The 19,110-nt window shown below is 36.1% G+C and overlaps 2 protein-coding genes across 3 annotated transcripts; both read right to left on the reverse strand.

Moving 5' to 3' along the window:
• Positions 1-2,267: 2,267 nt before the first annotated feature.
• bach1b (BTB and CNC homology 1, basic leucine zipper transcription factor 1 b) lies at positions 2,268-9,681 on the reverse strand. The gene is made up of 5 exons (XM_084400276.1): positions 9,555-9,681; positions 7,439-7,689; positions 6,173-7,264; positions 4,559-4,765; positions 2,268-3,437 (listed from the first exon to the last, which is right to left on the reverse strand). The coding sequence occupies exons 2-5, from the start codon at positions 7,676-7,678 to the stop codon at positions 2,991-2,993; spliced, it is 1,986 nt and encodes a 661-aa protein (XP_084256402.1). The 5' UTR covers positions 7,679-7,689; positions 9,555-9,681; the 3' UTR covers positions 2,268-2,990.
• A 712-nt stretch (positions 9,682-10,393) lies between these two features.
• Positions 10,394-18,933, reverse strand: map3k7cl (map3k7 C-terminal like). 2 transcript variants are annotated; one of them, XM_084400379.1, is made up of 5 exons: positions 18,647-18,933; positions 18,109-18,190; positions 16,254-16,312; positions 13,818-13,933; positions 10,394-10,974 (listed from the first exon to the last, which is right to left on the reverse strand). In XM_084400379.1, the coding sequence occupies exons 2-5, from the start codon at positions 18,182-18,184 to the stop codon at positions 10,794-10,796; spliced, it is 432 nt and encodes a 143-aa protein (XP_084256505.1). In that variant the 5' UTR covers positions 18,185-18,190; positions 18,647-18,933; the 3' UTR covers positions 10,394-10,793. The 2 variants fall into 2 exon arrangements, with proteins under 2 accessions (XP_084256505.1, XP_084256506.1); XM_084400380.1 differs by lacking the exon at positions 18,647-18,933 and having other exon boundaries at positions 18,109-18,296.
• Positions 18,934-19,110: the final 177 nt, after the last annotated feature.

Here is a 19,110-nt window from a genome sequence, read left to right on the forward strand (position 1 = left end):
TACGTTTTTGATTTAGCTTCTTTTTGTTGATATTTTGCAGAAACAGATCTCATGGAGACACCCAAGGTCAAGAGACAAAAGTCAGAAGTTGTGTAGTGGGTGCTGTTATCTAACCTTTTTAGATGGTTTAGTCTGGACCAAGGTGTTTCAGAAGATCAATATCAGAATACTAACCATAGACTGTAAGAAAAAAAAAAAAAAAAAAAAAAAGTGGAACACCCTGTTCCTAACGCCCGAAACCATGGAAATGATGCTTATTTTAAAACACAGCAACCTATTAGTGACTCACATACCTAGTGAATATCATCGTATATCTGAACTGTGTAGTACATCAGTGATTAAGAGCTTTTATTCAGATCCACACAGATGGCGTAATATTACTGTGCTGCTGAATGTGATGATGTTTACTGCCAGCTTAAGTTTTTTTTTTTCCTTTTTAGTATTTTGATTAATTCTGGGATTCAGTTTAGACCGCCGTAATACTGTTTTCCCTGTCCCTAATCTGCTAACCTCATAACTCTTAATCAAAACCTCCAAGCCGTTTTTTTTTTTTTTTTTTGTCTTCTATATTGTAATCGAGGTCACAGAATACGTGCATGTGACATTCGCTGATTTTACCTGAAACTCCTCTCAGAACAGTAAGCTTTCATGACCACAATCCTGGCGCAAAGCATCAGTTGTCTTTTTGAAACAGACAACAGCGGGACATGTTGCCCATCACAATTTGCTCGCCCCTATATCTGTCAAACCCTGTATAACTTTTTCTTCTGAAGATGACACAAGAAGATTTCCCCATACAATGACTGTAATTCCCTGTCCACTTTCATCGAAAATAACAGCCTGGACGTTCTGCTAAACATCTTCTTTTGTGTTCCACAGCGTAAACAAAGTCAAATGGGCAATGGTTCTTTTTATTAATTTTATTCTTATTTTGGAGGATGAACTGTCCCTTTAAGAAAGAGAAGATTTAAATCCACGTGTCTTGTGGTCTCAAGAGGGATTTGTGTTTGTATGTTGAATGAATACATTTACTGAATCACACATCAGCTCACCTATTTCATTCAGTTTTTATTCTTTGATTATTAGGATGTTTTAACCATTATGTTGCTTTTCTGACTATAATGTGGCCAATAATATGCTATTGCACAATGAATACTGTGTTTGAATAGTGAAATACCGAAAAAAGAATCCGTTTTCTGATGGTCCTTTCCTTTGTCATTTGAAGATCAATTATATCCGATGGCTGTCTGGGTGCAGAAAGTGATGATCATGGCAGATTAACCCAAGGGAACAGACACACAAACACAAACACGAACATACTGTTCTGTGGCTGACAGTCGGTAAGAATATCCATCAAAGTGATTGAAATTATGAAAAATGCCTCACAGCCTGTCATTTTCCCGCGCCCATTCTTAGTTCTGCGAGAACACACATTGTTATAAGAAATAATTTCACGAATTTATCTTCAAGCTGTCCTTGTTTAGACTGGAGCGTGTTTACATATTACATACGCAACTACAGCGCTGTAATTATGATAGTTTATCAAGCATGAAGGGATGCAAATATGAAACTTTGTCTGGTTGGCTTCTGCCATCTGTTGGTACAAATGTATAACTGCAAATAATGAAAACCGTCGTGTAAACTCAATATTATGAGGATTCCCAAACTTTTGTCTCAGCCAAACCCATTTAACCTAAACAAATTGACCTGAAGTATCTGTACATTTGTAAAGTTAATATTTTGATAATTTAACTGCAAATTTGTTAATGGTCATATATGACATGCAGGTAAACAATAAAATATGATTTAATGAGTGTTAACTTAGTATTTATATGCAATTATAGTACTTATTTTGAATTAGTTTTAATTTTAGTTGACGTTTTGTGCTGTTCTTTTGTCATTTTAATTAGTTTTTTTATATATATATTTATATTTAGCTTACATGTTTTTTTTGTCATTTTAGTACTTCAACTTATTTTATTTCAGTAGTTTCAACATTTCTAATTTTAATTTATGTAGTTTACATTTTTCATCTAATATATATATATATATATATATATATATATATACATATGCTCTTTAAAAAAAATATATTTGTAATAGTTTTATAATAGTTTTAGTTAACAATAAAAGCACTGGTTTAAATTATTACATTTTTGGTTTTTATTAACTCCCGAACCTCAGTTTGGGAAACCCTGATGTACAGTAGCTCATCCTTTAGATACTGTGACTGTGAAGCATAAAAAAAAAAAAATCAGGAAACCAAGTCTGTTCCAAATATACACATTTTCATAATTTATTAAGCTTTCAGTTTCTTAAGAGAGAATAATTTGGTCCCAAGCGAGATGTTAGAGCACAATAATCAAAATAGAATCACATTAAGTTTAAAAAGAAAAATTATCAGATAATAATTTTTTTTTTTTTTGCTTACAAATGACCGTTAGATTTTGGAAAAAAGTTCAATTACATAAAATCAGCATTAGTGAAACTACAGTAAGTGCAGTTCTGAACACCTGAGAGTTTGATCCCAGATTCACTAGTCTCTTGTATAAAGTTTCCAGACTTAAATGAGTGGCACAGTTTCAGCAAAAACAGACTACAGCACAATAATAGTCCAATAGCGTTATGTCCCCTGAGAAGAAGAAAAGGTTTATTGAGCTGCGAGATGAGGTTTGTTGTGTTGTGAGTCCAAAAATGATCCTGGCTGATTGATTCTATGAGGATGTGAGGATGTTCAGGGACATGTGTTAGGTAAAGGAATACTTCATTGAACACTGACCAATACAAACTAAATGCTAATGCTTAAAGGGTTTGAGAAAAAAAAAAAGATATATATATATACACACACACAAGACGTACAACCTACAATCAGACGAGGACAGTAGTGATGTCACGTTTGTTAAATGCATCTTCAGTGAGCCAGTTTAAGATGTAAAAAATCCTTCTGTGATTTTCTGTGGTCCTTCCTTCAACCAACACATCTAATTTTGCTATTTGTTTGTTTCATGCTTGGTGCTGAGAAGATCTGTGCTGAGTTTCACCATTGAACGACACTCACTTTTCTCAAATGCCGAGGCGTCAGGTGGACAGGTATGTGACTGAGCTTCTACGACCCCCAGAGGTAGTAACAGGTTCTGCGAGCTTGATTGTGCTACGGTGTTTTCCATTGAGGAATGAACTGGTGGTTTGGCTCCAGAGCAACAGGTGTGCGTGGAAAGGTCTGAAGCCTGGGCCGGGTGTGAGTCTGGGGAGGAGCACAGGAAAGCAGACAGAGGGCAGTCCGGAGAGGAATATTTGGCCAGCACCTGTAGCTGCTCAGGTTTGAGGGCGGCTTCAGCACAGACCCTCTCGTACAGGCCCGAGTAACTCTGCCAGGTCTTCAACTTCATCTGATTCAGCTTTATCCGTTCTACTGTCAGCTTCTCGCGCTCGCTCCTCTACATAGAACACACACACAAAAAAAAGATATATCCATTAAATTTTTTTAAGATTTATGCATTTGAATTGCATATACAATTTCACTGGATTGCACAATTTTAACATGAACAAAAACATTTTAATATCGTGATGCATATTTGTCAGTCATACATAAATGAAACAGGTTACCTCATACATATTTGCATCTATTTGATCTTAATTAAATAGTCATATATTCAAAAAACATGTCTTAGAATCAGCATAAAAACATGAAACGTGAAAACAATTACATTTATTCAGTTAAAATAAAGCTGTGGCACACGCAATATTCAGGTAGGTAAAACGTGATACATTTATATACCTGGTTATTCATTCAGTTCAGTTTATTATTATATTATTATTCAGTTCAGTTTAAAACATTCAGTTTATTAGTACTAATACAAATATTTTACCTGTTTCATTTGTGTATGACTGACAAATACGCATCACATTAAGTTCATTAGTCTGTTCATGTTAAACCTGTAATCCTAATGGTTTTATATGCAATTCAAATACATAAATCTTAAAATTAGACATAAATATTTGTAGGTGGATCTGTATAATCTCACAAACACCTGTCCAGGTCATATTTCATCCAAAAATCAAATAATAACAAATCAGATTTTTCTTAAAATAATAATTAATTAATTAATTAATTAATTAATTAATAATACAAAAAAAATATGTATGTGTATATATATATATATATATTTATAAATAATATTTCAGCACCTTTCCCCCCTAAATGATCATTACCATAAATAATAAATAAAATACTATTTAAAATATTAATACATTATCATTGTATTGTTTTATTATATTTTGTATTTTTAACTAAGGAAACCCACAATTTAAAAAAAAATATTTTATCTTATTAAATTTCTTATTAAATTTAAATCCTTAAAATAGTTTTGTATTTTCTTTAATAACAATAAAATCTCTAATTTTTCTTCTTTGATTTTAGGGTGAAATGTGATCACATTTTTGTGAAATTCACTGAAATAGCAGCTGTAGATCAAAACTTCCATCCTGAATGAGGTATTTGAGGTGCTTGTGTACAATTATGACCTTTGAGCCTTTAGGGATTACTTCGGATACTCACCAGTTTCTCGATTTCACACTCCAGGTTGTGTATGCAGTCAAGTTTCCGCTTGCGGCAGCGACGGGCTGCAATCCGGTTTTTGCTCCGTCTGCGGATGTCATGCACAACATCGAGCTGCTCCCGTGTGAAGCACTGCTGCTTCAGCATCTGCTGGAAGTCGTTCCTGCTCAGAGACACGATCTGTTCCACGGAGAGCGGCAGCGCCATCTGGAGTGAAAGAACGGAAATGGGTCAACATGTCTATCATCAACTAAACATATATGTCATATTCCTCCTGCCTAGTCATGGCACCAGGTCTGTTTATATTTTAAACACTGTAATGTTAACTTTGCTTGATATTTAAAGAGTAAAAGATTAATGGGTTAATGATTTCATTCAGGACGTTTGTGGACTTTTGACTTTACTGTAAGTCTGACTAGTCATTATCAGGTGTGCAAAGTAGGTACATTCCAGCCTGCTCAAAAGGCACTGAACAGGGCAAAGTCCAACATGCATTAACAAATAGAAAAACTCGTACCACAGGTGCCAGGCTTTTGCTTACTATGGATGCTTGTTTCAGACAGAATAAAAAAAGGGTAACTGCAACTTTTTATCTCACAATTCAGACTTTTTTTCTCGCATATACGAGTTTGCATCTCGCAATTCCAACTTTTTTCTCAGAATTGTGTGATATAAACTCGAAATTGCAAGTTATAAAGTCAGAATTGCGAGATATAAACTCACAATTCTGACTTTTTGTCACGCAATTGCGACTTTATAACTCTCAATGGAGAGTTGTGAGAAAAAAAAGTCAGAATTGCGATATATAAACTCGCAATTGCGAGAAAAAAGTCAGAATTGCTAGATGTAAACCTTTTATTCTGTGGTGGAAACAAGCTTACTGCTCCACCACCAACTGTATTTTTTTATTATTATTATTCGCTTGACCAATATTTTTTCTAATTTTGACTTAATAGCAGGTATGCTGACAAATGGAGGGTCTCCAAAGAAAATCACCCAACAATGCTATTAACAAGTGAAGTAACTAATGATATGTATGGCTGGCTAATTATTCAACTAAAATAATAATAATAAAAATAACAGCAACTCATACTTAAGTAAGAAATGCAAAAAAAAATTGCAACCATTTTGATTTTAAACCAACTTTGGATAAATATAATGATATTAATAATAATAATAATAATTATTATTATTGTAATACTATATTTATATTAATGCAATTCATTTAATTGTATTAATTAATTAATTATATCAATATTAATCATTATTATTAAAATGATGTTAATAACAACAACAAATAATCAATAATTATTATTATTATTATTTAAATATATGTATGTATTTGCATAAAATATTCATAATCTTCATCATATCGGTTTTGATAAAGCAATATATCATTTTCTATTCATGTTCCATCTATAAAGTCTGACGTTTTATTTATTTTAGTTTTTTTGCCCATTTTATTCAGGACTATAAGAAAGTTGTCAAACTATTGGAAGTTTGATCACTTATGTAATACACATTAGTTTGTAATACCTCAACAAACTGCACACTTTGAGATAAGGGTTTGTTCAGATCAATGAAGCACATCTGATAAATACAACCAGTCCTCACCTCACACACTCGTTCACTGCTGTAAGACTCACTGTCCCCCTCGGTGTCAAAACTATCAGAGTCCTCCCCTGATTGGTTGGAAGGTAAGTACGGACTGCCCTGGGACGTGGATCCCCCCTCTCCATCGTGTAGTTGAGCACCCACCGCGCCGCAGCTCTGCATAAATGGACACTCTAATGCTCTGGAATCCAGGTACCAGCTTTTCAGACAATTTGAGGGTTTCTCCACCAAGCCCAGGCCAGAGGGAGACGCCTGAAAAGAATCCGGCCAGGATGTAAGTTGCTTGGCCACCTCGATTTCCTCTGTGCTCCTCTGTTCATTGCTTTGGTCATCTCTGAGCTCCATGTATGTTCTCTCAGCATCATCTATTCCTGAGCGAGGGGACATTCCCCGTTTAGACAAGTCTCCTGAGTCACAAATGGAATGTGCCGACTCGTTGCAGGTTGGAAAGGATGGCTGGCCTGTGCAAGGACCAGGATTCAGAGGACAAAATTCAGGAAGAAGAGAATCTTCATCTTCATCTGTTTTATTGCATGAAAATGTCTCCTTGCAGTCTCCATTGCTCGAGCAAGGAAGGTAGTTTAAAGGACAGTCGTCATCTGTCTTGTCAAGGGACATGGGTGTCGAGTCGCAGACATCCAGACAGGATCGCTCCTTCCCGCAAGCTATTTGAAACTTGCGGTATTTCGGGCACAGGAAGGAGTAATCTGTGTCTTTCCCACTGTAACAGCTTTTTGTGACATCCTCAATGGCCACCGACGGAGGGCAAGATGGCTCTTTGGCTTTAAGCTGAGGCTGTGAGGGTTGAAGCAATGATTGATCTTCATCAATAGCATCGTCCTTGTTAATCGAGCTCAATTCAGCTCCTCGTGATTTGCAGCATTTGGTTTTACAGCACTTCTTTGGGACTTTTGATGTGCTTCTGCTGCTGTCAAAGAACTTGGGGAGAAGGAAGTCAAAGCAGGCTTTGTCCAAGTTCTTGAAACCAAGAACTGAAGCACAGTTACGGATGTCCAGCACGTTCTCTTTGGTAAAGATGAGTTTTGAGGTGTAGGCAAAATCCAGCAAGGGTTCAAACCCCTCTGAGGTAACCTTAAGATGGAAAAAAAACCAATAGATTTGAAATCAAATGCATGAAAATCTGCCTTTTCTTTGCATCACATCTCATATTAACACTGAAGAATTAAATATTTCTGCCACAATGCTGAGCCAAAGATCTCATGAACTTCCTCCTTGAACAATTCAGACCTTTGATTATGTTGTTACCTCATCAGGAAGGTTGATGACAATCCCTCCAGGTGTATGACTGGACACACGAGCGCTGAAGTAATCACTGCAGGATGCCAGAACTGCCCGGTGGGCCCGGAAACTCTGGGTCTCCGCCACAATAGTCACATCACACAGAAGATCTTTCTTCCTCTGCTCATTCAGACATTGCAGAACGTAGGAACTGTGCACAGATGACTGGAAGGTGAACTTAAACAACTTTGAGCTTTCCATCGACATGTTGAGTTAATCTGTATGGTAAAAACATAAACAATAGATTTTCATGTGCTCAATTCAAGGAAACTGTCAAGTGTATACTAAAATGATTCGCAACATGACAAATAGACTAAGATAACTCATTCATTTGGCATATAAATCAGGCGTCACACAGTTTGACCAATGAATTTCAATTTCCTATTTTTGGATAAAGATTTTTCTAAATCATTGTACATGTTGCATATATAGAGAGAGAAGATATATTGCATATATATCACTATAGAGAAAACAATTGTATAATCCCCTTTGATTTTCAAACACCTTATAGTGTGCAACAGTTGCCCATCCACTTTTTTTTTGTTGAGAATTTGGTTCCAGAAGTATTTTCATTAAAGGGTTATAAGCCATGATCCAAAAACAACCAGCAAACAAACCTTTATTTAAAAAAACAAAAACAAAAAAAAAACGATTTGAAAATCGTACAGAAAGACAAAGGTACAAGGCTATGTGCTTTAATGAGTAGGCCTATAGGTAAAATAACTACAATCCCATGACAATCGAATTTAAAAATAAATGGATAAATATAAAACTATTGATCTAAACTGTGTATTCAGAATCAGTACATTTTTCGTTTATTGCAAAATATGCATCTATACACAAATATTTAGGCTAAGTAGTTTGAGAGCATAGGAAGAGTAGAGTATTTGCGCTAGAGTATTTGCTTTTTCCGATTACCTGATTGGTGGAGATTTTTTGCAGGATCATGGTAATGTAGTTTTTCAACCAGGATTTCACTGTTGAACACTATTATTTAAAAAATAAGTTGAAATAATATGGACTGTTGGCTTCAACATAAGCATATATGCCATTTCCATTGGTTAACAACCTCATAGCTCACAATAGGTCAAAGCTAAAAAGAAAATTAATGGGGTTTACTTCTGGAACTCAGAGTAGCACTAACGACTCTGTTACAGTTTGTGTCTAGCTTGCGGCGCTTCGTTTCGTGAAGGTGAAAATTGGTATCACAGCCGACCTTATTTTCAGAACAACAGCGCTCATGCTCGCGTAATACTTCTTAAAAAAAAAAAAAAAACCCTCACACTCGGTCGACAACAAAAGTGACTAGAGAAGAAATGCTTTTTGAAACACTCTATACGTACGTGTCCTTACCCACGGGAACTCCTTATCTCAACTGATAATACTAACGTTACTGATAATATTTTGACCTAGTCGAGTCATGAGTGTGTATGCATGCATGCGCGCGCGCGTGTGGCGCAAGAGTGTGCGCGCTCTGCTGACTCATTCGGTTTTGCTGATAAAGGATGAGCAAGCATTTTCCCCGTCTGTCCCTTTCCTCTAAACTCCTCGACTTTAAAGAACTTAGGGACCAGTTGCCTCATACAGTTCAGCTAGAGTATTTTATGTTGTTAAAATAATGTGTCGAGTGTCGAGACGCGCATTTTATGTAATAAATACCGAACATTACGATTGTGCTACAAAACCTAGTGAGCAGCCTACATAGACAGTTGCAGCTATAAGGTATCTCAGGTGCTTTACATATTTGAATGGAACCATCGAAGCGCGGATATGATGCCCAAATATGCTGTCTAGGTAGGAAGTTCACTATGTTTTGAGACAGCCTACGTCCGACGAAAAAAAGACATCTGTATAGAAGAATATTATCGCTTCCACGATCGCGATCATTAAAAAACTTCCACCGATATGTCGTGAAACAGTAGAATAGCTGAACTTCTTTCATAAGTATTAACATGATTTAAATTAGATATTTTAAACTTTTAATTATAAAGTTGAGCGATCTCCATTTTCCATGACTTTCTGTCTCTCAGTTTCGACATACATAAACTAACAAAACCACTAGCTTTCGTATATAGCTACTCACCTGTCATATCACCGGAGAGTGAGAGTAAAAGAAGAATTTGACACTACATACTAACTCGGGTTGCTTAAAGCGATCACTTGTAACTATGAAAACAAGGCGGCGCTTGTGTTTCACTCTGGTGTCGTGTGACTTCAGCCCAAAATTGTTTTTGTCCCGCCTTCTCAAACACAGCCCTCTTTCATTGGCCCTCTGTCCTGTCAATCAATCAAGACTTCCTTAAAAAAAAAAAAAAAAATCGCCACCAGACCTTCTTGGTTTTCACCACCCACGCCACACACACACATACACAATTTAACCTTCTCAGTCCCGAGTTGGGAAACTTTACAAATAAATAATCTTTGTCAAAAAGAGAAAACGGCAACTTAAATAGCAAAATGCAATATGCTAATTATTCTATATCTGGTAAATTGAGCATTCGGACCTATCTGAAATCTGATATTCTGCTTTCTTTTCACCAATGTGAAAAAATTTTTTTTTACATAAATGGTCTATCATCAGTCAGACAAAGAAAATGAAACCGGCATTACAAAAGTCTAGAGTAGACATAACTAAAATACCACTGAATCTTGAGGAAGCAAACATTTCATGTTGCTAAACTGGTTTGTGGACAAACACGGCTGGTATTTTAGCTGTATGGGGTAGGACGTAGGAGGTGTAAGCCATTGATATTTTTGAAAGGTTTCACAATCCTAAAATGATCAGATCACATTTCGAAACTCAAGTTCCCTATTGCTGAGTGACTACACAGTGTGTAGTCATACGTATCACCTTGATTCAACTCAAATAGCTAAACAGAAATGTAGATCCTCAATTCCTTTTTTATGAAACTGACAGACAGTAAACAGTAAAAACTTTTACTCAGAGTAACATTTACTCTTTTTCAGCAGAGCAGTTTACATGGTAAAACACTGATAAAATTTCAACTGTACAATATAGGCGAGTGCATCCACAAACACGCCCTTAAATCACACAAAGAAGTATATATTCAGAATACAAATTCAGAAATATATGAGTGAGGTGATCCCTCACCTCATCTTTGGGCCACAAGACCATCTGCTCTGAAAAGGACCCATATTAGCTTAAAATATGATATATACATTGATTAAGTGTCTCAGTCTAAGCACACTGATTCAAAATCAGTTTTCCGCTTCAGTACATAACCACTGAAGGAACGCTGAGATGTTTATAAGCTGTAGTAAAGACCCAGAAGAGAAAAATCTTTCGCACTGGTGTCAAAGGTCACGAGGAGCCCTGTCTCTTTTGACTGACCACTCGGAGCGTCTCGAGCTGCTGCGCTCGCTCGCTGTGGGCTGTTATCAGGTTCCGGTTCTCTTCCGTAAGTATCCTGTATTCCTCCTCCAGTTGCGCAAACTCCATCGAAGCCTGTTCGTCCTCTAGCAGCTCAGCCATGAGCTCTTTCCTGAGAATGGCACACATATATAATAAATGTCATGATCATTCATTACATAACTTTTTTTAATGACTCTAATGATATATGAAAGGTGTGTGCCAAAATAACACATTATGTGGCTTGGGTGTCACACACATGACTACAGGTGGCTGTTCCGTGCCCGAAACTATTTTATAGGAAGTGAACCTGTTGGCACCATAGCTTTTGGTAGCTGGGTTGAAACAATCTCAATCGTGGAACAAACAAAACATTTTTTATTATAGACAGAACTGCAGAAGTCTAGATGACTTGTCTCTGTAGCTCACAGTGACACTGAGTCAGCGGGTGATCCGTTCTGCTTTGCCCTTTGGACCAAGTTAATCGTTCGAGCAGGGTTGTAGTGTGGTGACAGGCACGTTTAATATGTATGTTTAAAATGTGAAAAAAGGGTGTCTATAACCACACAAGGATGAATCAGACACAAACTGTATATATATATATATACCATTAGGGAACATCAGCAAATGGTTATGAGTAATAAATCTGCAGAAAATGTAATTGATTTACAGTATATTCCTGAACAGCTGAGTTTGGCACTTTATCAGAACTCAGCGTATCTGGAAAAGTTCATGTGTTTTCCTCTTTAAGAAAAAAAAAAAGCAAATGAGAAAGAGAACAAACTCTGGACATTTTCAGTGGCATTTAGATGTCATGAAATGTTTTGTGTTTCCCTCCATAAACAATCCTTGGATCCTGGAAAATACTGGGTTGGACTCCCTTTTGCCTTCAGAACTCTCTTAATTTTTCATGGCATAGATTCAACAAGGTTCTGGAAACATTCCTCAGAGATTTTGGTCCATATTGACATGAAAGCATAACGTATTTGTAATGTGAATCTCCTGTTCCACCTTATCCTAAAGGTGCTCAATTGGACTGAGATCTGGTGACTGTGGAGGTCATTCGAGTATAGTGAACTAACTGTCATGCTCAAGAAACCAGTTTGAGATGGTTTGTAGATTCTGCAGTCAGACCTCGGTTGTAACCAGTGGTTATTTGAGTTACTGTTGCCTTTCTGTCAGTTTGAACAAGTTTGGCCATTCTCCTCTGGCATCAACAAGGCAGAACTGCCACTCACGGGATATTTTCTCTTTTTCGAACCATTCTCTGTAAACCCTAGAGATGGTTGAGCGTGGAAATCCCAATAGATCAGCAGTTTCTGAAATACTCAGACCAGCTCGTCTGGCACCAAAGGCCACGCCACGTTCAAAGTCAATTAAATCACCTTTCTTCCCTATTCTGATGCTCAGTTTTAACTTCAGCAGATCGTCTTTTTGACTGTCTACATGCCTAAATGCGATGAGTTGCTGCCAGAGCCATCACTAGGCCTATTTTGAGGGCTTCTGCCCCCCTAAATGTCCACCCAGCCCCCCCTGAAAAATTAGCGATTAACTCTGTAATCTGTACGAATTTGTGATCGCCTCAGTCCCCTTTAAAACCCCAATGAAAAAGGTGGCAGGCTTCGGTTCCTCTTTTAGTCTGCCTTGTTATCTCCATGAATGAAAATGAGAAATGTAGATCTTATTTTAAGTGAATTCTACTGCACAACTGTAGAGTAAAAAAAAAACAAACAGATAAAGTGTTTAAAATATTACATGTTTAATTTATTTTATTTTTTTACCTTTTTCACCCCTGATGAGTTTGCATCTCTGCATTTAAACTGCTTATAAGAGTAGATGACAAAGACAGAGAAACATCATGTGAGTTATTTCATTTTCAACTAAATATTGCCCCAGCAGGTGATTGTGACACGTTTATTAGCCTTAGAGTAAAGCCATTTGTGGTTTTTGATGTCACTTTGAATTATAAAAGTGGAAAATTGATTCATGTGCTGTTATATTTTTTTAATAAATAGAAAGCAAAAAAAAAAACAATTTCTTAATGAATATTAGTTGGTAAATGATTTGAAATTAAAGCAATATTCAAGGATTGACTTGATATGTATATATGACCTAACCTACTGTTTTGTTTATTCCTACCCTATATTCACATACACACACACACACAGTCTGGTTTACTATCTTTGTGGGGACTCTCCATAGACTTAATGGTTTTTATACTGTACAAACTGTATATTCTATCTCCTTACACTAACCCTACCCCTAAACCTACCCATCACAGAAAACTTTCTGCATTTTTACATTTCCAAAAAAACTCATTCTGTATGATTTATAAGCTTGTTTACCCATGGGGACCTCTATTTAGGTCCCCACTGGGATAGAAAAGCATGAACACACACACAATATATATATATATATATATATATATATGCCCTCATTGGGGGCTGATCCCCCCAATTCTGAAATCCTAAAATCGCCCCAACTTGCTGCCATATGATCGGCTGATTAGATATTCGTAGTTATGTTTACAAAATGATACTACTATACTAGTTAGTTTGAAAAAAAGAAAAGAAAAAAAAGTGTTGTTTGCAATCTTAAAATGTGGAGTATATTCAAATGTTGTGTTTTACAGTGCACTTTCATTTTCATCAAAGTGTGGTTTTCCTATGTGAATGTTAAAAAAACAAAAAGCCCTGTATACCACAATACAGATGTCAACTCTTGTCATGATTACACAGGCACAGAGCATGACTTTTAAGGAAACTCCAGACAAATGCAGCTTTGATCAATGATCTGTCTGTTCATACTTACAAAGATGTGTGTGTTTATATGTATAGGCTACATACTGTATCAGAATATATTTATTGATTGTAGAAACAAAATAGCACATTAATAGTGTGGTTAACAGCTCTGAATCTCAGTAACATCATGAATGCATGTATAGAGCATGTGTTTTAAGTTATTTTTAAAGCTTACTTTCTGTCTTCCAGCCAGGCGATTTCATGTTTGACCTGGTTGAACTCATTGGCCATCTTGCAGTGGTCTTTGTACACTTCTATGGACTCCTTTAGAGACCGACACGGCAGCACCGGCTGTTAAAGGTAGGAACATGATGACATTATTACATGTAAATAAAACTGTAAGCGTTTTATTTTTCCTAATACTTCAGTACAACCCAAAATTGCTCTTTTTAATGAGTGAATTGACAAATACAGTATACTTTTGCTACAAGAGTGACTGGGGATAAATTGAGGAACTTGGTTTTTTTTCTTTATGATGTTATATTTGGATTGCCTGCTACATCCTGGAATATACACAAAATCGTCATACAGCCTGACAAGAAGGCTTCAATCAACAGATCAAAAACAATATGTGGAACATTATTGAGACGCTTGACTTTTTTTAATTCCTTTTGTGTCAGGAACTTCTTCTTTCACAATGACTCACGGCACAGTACTACAGAATATCATCCACACGACTAAGCGCTTCAACTTCTCCCAGTTTTTCCCCTTAAGTGTGTGTGGGTGTATCTGTGTGTTTGCATATATGTTAACCCAGTGTTTTTTTTTTCAGGTAGGACCATTTCAGGTTTCAGATGGGGAATCTTCCTTAAACAGTCCTTGTCACATTGAGCGGCACTGATATTCTAAACACCACGTGGCATTGATAATCCATAATCATATAACAGCCTAACAATATGACAAACCAAATTTGAATGAAAGCGCTTACAGATTTATTATCTACACACTACTCAGTGCAGTTCATGCCTCATAATGTAAGCTCTCTTTCTAAGAGAAAAGTTTTCTAAGAAAGCTTTCTTTCACAGAAAGAAAAAAAACCTGTCTGTGAGTATTTCATATTAGAGACAGAGACATTTTTGTACTAGTTATGAGGAAATGTAAAACCCAACCCTTCATGTCAGCATGAAACAGCATTTTCAAAATATATTTGACTAAAACAATGAAAAAAAAAAAAAATGCAGGCCAGCCCTGGACATTTTGTCCATCGGGAATTGATCGGACTCTGAAAAGTTGAAGGACATCACCCGAAAAAAAAAAAAAAAAAGTTTTCACATTATGGAAACAAGCATTTATTTTTCATACATAGATTGTCCAAAATAAGACCAAAAATGGTATATTAAAAACTGTGTGTCACATGGCCCTTTAGTGGCACGATTATTTGTATTTATTAATAATTAATAATTAAAATTATTATTATTGTCATTACTATTAAAAATGACATGCTTACCTTTAATAATGTAAATAAGTTCAATTGATTTCCTGGTTACTGTAGCGAGAACTTTAAAAGTAACCGATGCCATCTTGTGGTCTTACAGAAGCATTGCTAAAATATTCCCTCTTTGAGAAAGTTTGATCCATGAAATTAACCGAATAATAAGTTGTGTAACAATATGTGAAAATAAGAAGGAACAAATGTCCTCAGCCAATAGACATCAGTGAACGCTTTTAAAAGGATAGTTCACTCAAAAATGTTAATTCTGTCATGTTCCAAACCTGTATGAATTTCTTGCCTCTGTTGAACACAACATATTTTGAAGAATATGGGTAACTAAACAGTCTGTGGTCCCCATTGACTTCCATAGTAGGCAAAAATATACTAGAAGTCAATGGTTTCCTTCAACTGTTTGGTTACCGACATTCTTCAAAATATCTTCTTTTTTGTTCATCAGTGGAAAGAAATTCATGCAGGTTTGAAACAATATGAGGGCAAGTAAATGATGACAGAATTTTCATTTTTGGGTGAACTATCCCTATATTATTTTCATGTTGTTTATAATGTTGTCTGGGTGGATGTGACTCTATTCCTCTCTGATTTAGCTTCTTTCCTCATGAATCTTACATGCAGGAACATTTCAATTGCACCCTGCCTCACAAACCCACCACTTACTTAATCCATAGACTTAATGGTTTTTATACTGTACAAACTGTATATTCTGTCTCCTTACACTAACCCTACCCCTAAACCTACCCATCATAGAAAACTTTCTGCATTTTTACATTTCCAAAAAAACTCATTCTGTATGATTTATAAGCTTGTTTACCCATGGGGACCTCTATTTAGGTCCCCACTGTGACACGAGTCCCCATGAGTCTGTGTGCATTCAGGTTGAAGTCCCCACCGGGATAGAAAAACAGGTACACACACACACACTATAGCATTAATATTAATACAGTGGATTAAGCCTTTTCTGCAGTTTTTTCTACGCCAAAAGTCACACCATATGACCCCGAACCATTATTATCATACACAGTACACCTTTAGTTGTGAGATATAGAGTCAGATACATAATATCTACAGCCATCAAAGGCTTATTTGAGCTGTATTCTCTATGCAGCAGACTCTGTAATTGTATTCCAAGCATACAGCAAAATAGATTATTAATAACTTTACCTGCAGGCGTTGCTCAAGGTCAGGGAATGATGGAAGGGGATCTTCTGCATCTTTCAACTCTGAGAGGAAAAGAAAGCCAGATGAACATGTCTGGAATGAGAATGCTAATGTTTGAGATCTTTACTCCAAGGCCTTAGTGGTGACATCTATATCCATCTAATCAGCTAAATCATACCACAGTTCACATGACACCACAGCATGTCCAGTTAGCTGTTTACACTGATCTAGGTCCAGTTTCCTTAGCGTAAACATTCACATTGTTATTCGCCTGGAAACTGGTTCCGGATCAGTGCGAAAAGCCAAATTCGAACGCCACCTGTTCGACCATGGAGTCTAAATCCTAAACGGACAGATTGAAAGTAACTATCTCCCGTGTTCTTCGCAATGACTTGTCTGTAACGAGCACTCTGACAGACAGCTTGTCTGTACTGATTCCCGCCATGCCAGCAATGAGCTACAGCATGTCCAAGCGAGAATCCTCTGATGCAGCCTGCTAAAAACAGGCCTGTTTACAGTCATGCATCAGCCAAACGGCCAATTAGAAGATATATATACATTGAAATTTGCAAGGGTATTATCTGAAACATGATATGCGCCTTATTCCCGCAGAATGTGGCCAGGTGGGGATTTATTTTTTTGCTAAAAAAAAAAAAAAAAGATCAATAAGTTATGACAACATATGTTTTTACATTGCTCTAAATCTTCAAAATAAGTTAAGTAATTTTCATCTAATTTTTTTAAGTCAGTTTAATGTAATTTAAGTTAAAAATACTTAAACATCCAAGTTATTGTACTTAAAAATGTAAGGCAGCAACTTCAATTGAAGTCTTCAATTTAATTATATAGTTATTTAGTGTAAATATATATACACACACATTCTTCTATAAATACAAAAATAGCTGCTAAAATTAATCACAAAGCTATAGTGATATATACTGTACAATACATCATGTTGTATAATGTGTGTGATATATTATTGTTAGTTTAAGTTAGTTTTGGAGTCATGAAAATGTATTTTATTTGATCTTATTTTGATTTAAATTGTTATTAAAATGAATTGTAATTTATTTTAGCTTCACTTTTTCCCAGATTATCATTATTTTATATATCAAATTATTATTTATTATTTTAAGTTTCCTTTTTAGTTATTTGCTGTTTAGATTTTCCCAGTTATGTTCATTTTTATTTATTTAAATACACTTTTTTTTTTCGTTTTTGTTTTATGGTTTCATTAACAAGTGACTGTTGTCATTTACACAAAAGATTGGTCTACATGCTTCAAAACAAGTTTGCATGGAATTATGGGAAAGACAGATAAATATAGTGTGTTTATGTGCTGGGTTCTATTTGTGTTCCACTTTTGGGAAAGAAAGAAAAGGACGCGGGGCAAAGTAGCGGCGAAGCGTGAAGCATTAAATGCTTTTAAATTTAGGCCAGTGTTCTAAAAGCAAATGAGTGAATCATGCAGCAGTGAGGTATTAAAACAGAAACCTGACGCTGCAATGCCCAGGCAGCAGCTGCCATCAAAGCATTTGCCTGAATAGCTGTAAAACACTTTGACAGCACTGTTGACTTTGTGGCTAGGTAGATATTTTGTTTTTAAGATGCCAGAGATCAACTAAAATAGAGGGCCACCTGTTTCTTTGTAAAGGATGGCAAAAGTTGAATTGATCCCACATAAGAGGGTTTAGGTGGGTTTTACTTGTTGCCATTTTGGTAGAAGTCACGCATCGCACGGACCGAGCAGAGCGAGGGGACGCAGCTCTATTTTAGTCTCTCATTCACAGTGTCTTTGTCAAACACATGATGTAAACATCTAAAACAATCATTTTCACATTCTCATCAGATGCCTTGCCTGAGTTTTCGTTGAGGCTGAAAGCGATTTGTACTTCAGGTTTATCTGCAGAGACTCGTCGAGTTGAGGTGATCATTTATTCCTAGAAAGATAACAGATTTGGATTAAACAAGGCTGGATGTAAACCTTATATATTATTAATCTCAGAAGAATGAGATCAGCAGCCTTTCAGGGGGGTCGTGAAAAGGTTTCATCGTGTGCCCAAAGTTGCATCAGGGATTAAACAATTGAAGTTAAATCCTCTTCCAAACCGCAAATGAGATCATACTTCTGAATTGGTTGCAAAGTGTTTTTTTTATGAAATCATATTTGTGTATGTTAATACTATATTTATGCATATTTACTATATTGCTAAAGCTGTATTTTATGGCTGAACATTAAGGAAGACACAAGTCCAATGTTAATGTCATGAAAGTGTGAAAGAGGCTACAAGCATAACTTGTTGGCTACTGTAATTTTACTTTGTTAAGATTAAAAGAAGATTCTCAAGAAGTTGAATTTGTTTCATATGATAATATGAGACAATAAAACCCCTTACCTGACAACAGAAACGTATTTACAGAAAACTCTCTAATACAAATCTTAAAAGAGTCGCTCAGCAAAAGACACCGAGCTGAAGACACTCCATTGAGAAGCCTGTAGATCTTCTTGACTATACTGTAATATACAGTCACATTAAATCTGTCATAATCCTCGTAGTGTAAACTGAGAAGCAAGAAGCAGGTTCACAAAACACAGCCAAAGGAAAGAGATCTTCAGCAGGAGGCTGTCAGAGGGGCACTGTGATTCTGTGTGTGTGTGTGAGACGGACACCAATTAAATGGCTCAGATGGCGTGACTTTACACTAGGACAATGTCCACCTCTCCAATCAGCTTTGAGTGACCCACACATTGACGAGAACAATGTAAAGGTTTGATTTTCATTGTAATTGTGTCCTTTGAAGATGGTTAGGGTTTGTAATTTGTCGTTTTTTGTGTGTTTTTGAGCACTGATAGGTTGTT

Source organism: Rutilus rutilus (assembly GCF_951802725.1).
Source record: "Rutilus rutilus genome assembly, chromosome: 25".
NCBI classification, from domain to species: domain Eukaryota; kingdom Metazoa; phylum Chordata; class Actinopteri; order Cypriniformes; family Leuciscidae; genus Rutilus; species Rutilus rutilus.

Bases quoted from the DNA above. Each gene is read 5' to 3' on its own strand.
- bach1b (XM_084400276.1), bottom strand. From the start codon at position 7,678: ATGTCGATGGAAAGCTCAAAGTTGTTTAAGTTCACCTTCCAGTCATCT. The intron at 7,265-7,438 runs GTAACAACATAA...TTCCATCTTAAG, and splicing joins TCATCAACCTTCCTGATGAG to GTTACCTCAGAGGGGTTTGA. The intron at 3,438-4,558 runs GTGAGTATCCGA...TGTTCTATGTAG, and splicing joins AGTGTGAAATCGAGAAACTG to AGGAGCGAGCGCGAGAAGCT.
- map3k7cl (XM_084400379.1), bottom strand. From the start codon at position 18,184: ATGATCACCTCAACTCGACGAGTCTCTGCAGATAAACCTGAAGTACAA. The intron at 13,934-16,253 runs GTAAAGTTATTA...TACCTTTAACAG, and splicing joins ACCTTGAGCAACGCCTGCAG to CCGGTGCTGCCGTGTCGGTC. The intron at 10,975-13,817 runs GTAAGCTTTAAA...TGCCATTCTCAG, and splicing joins GCCTGGCTGGAAGACAGAAA to GAAAGAGCTCATGGCTGAGC.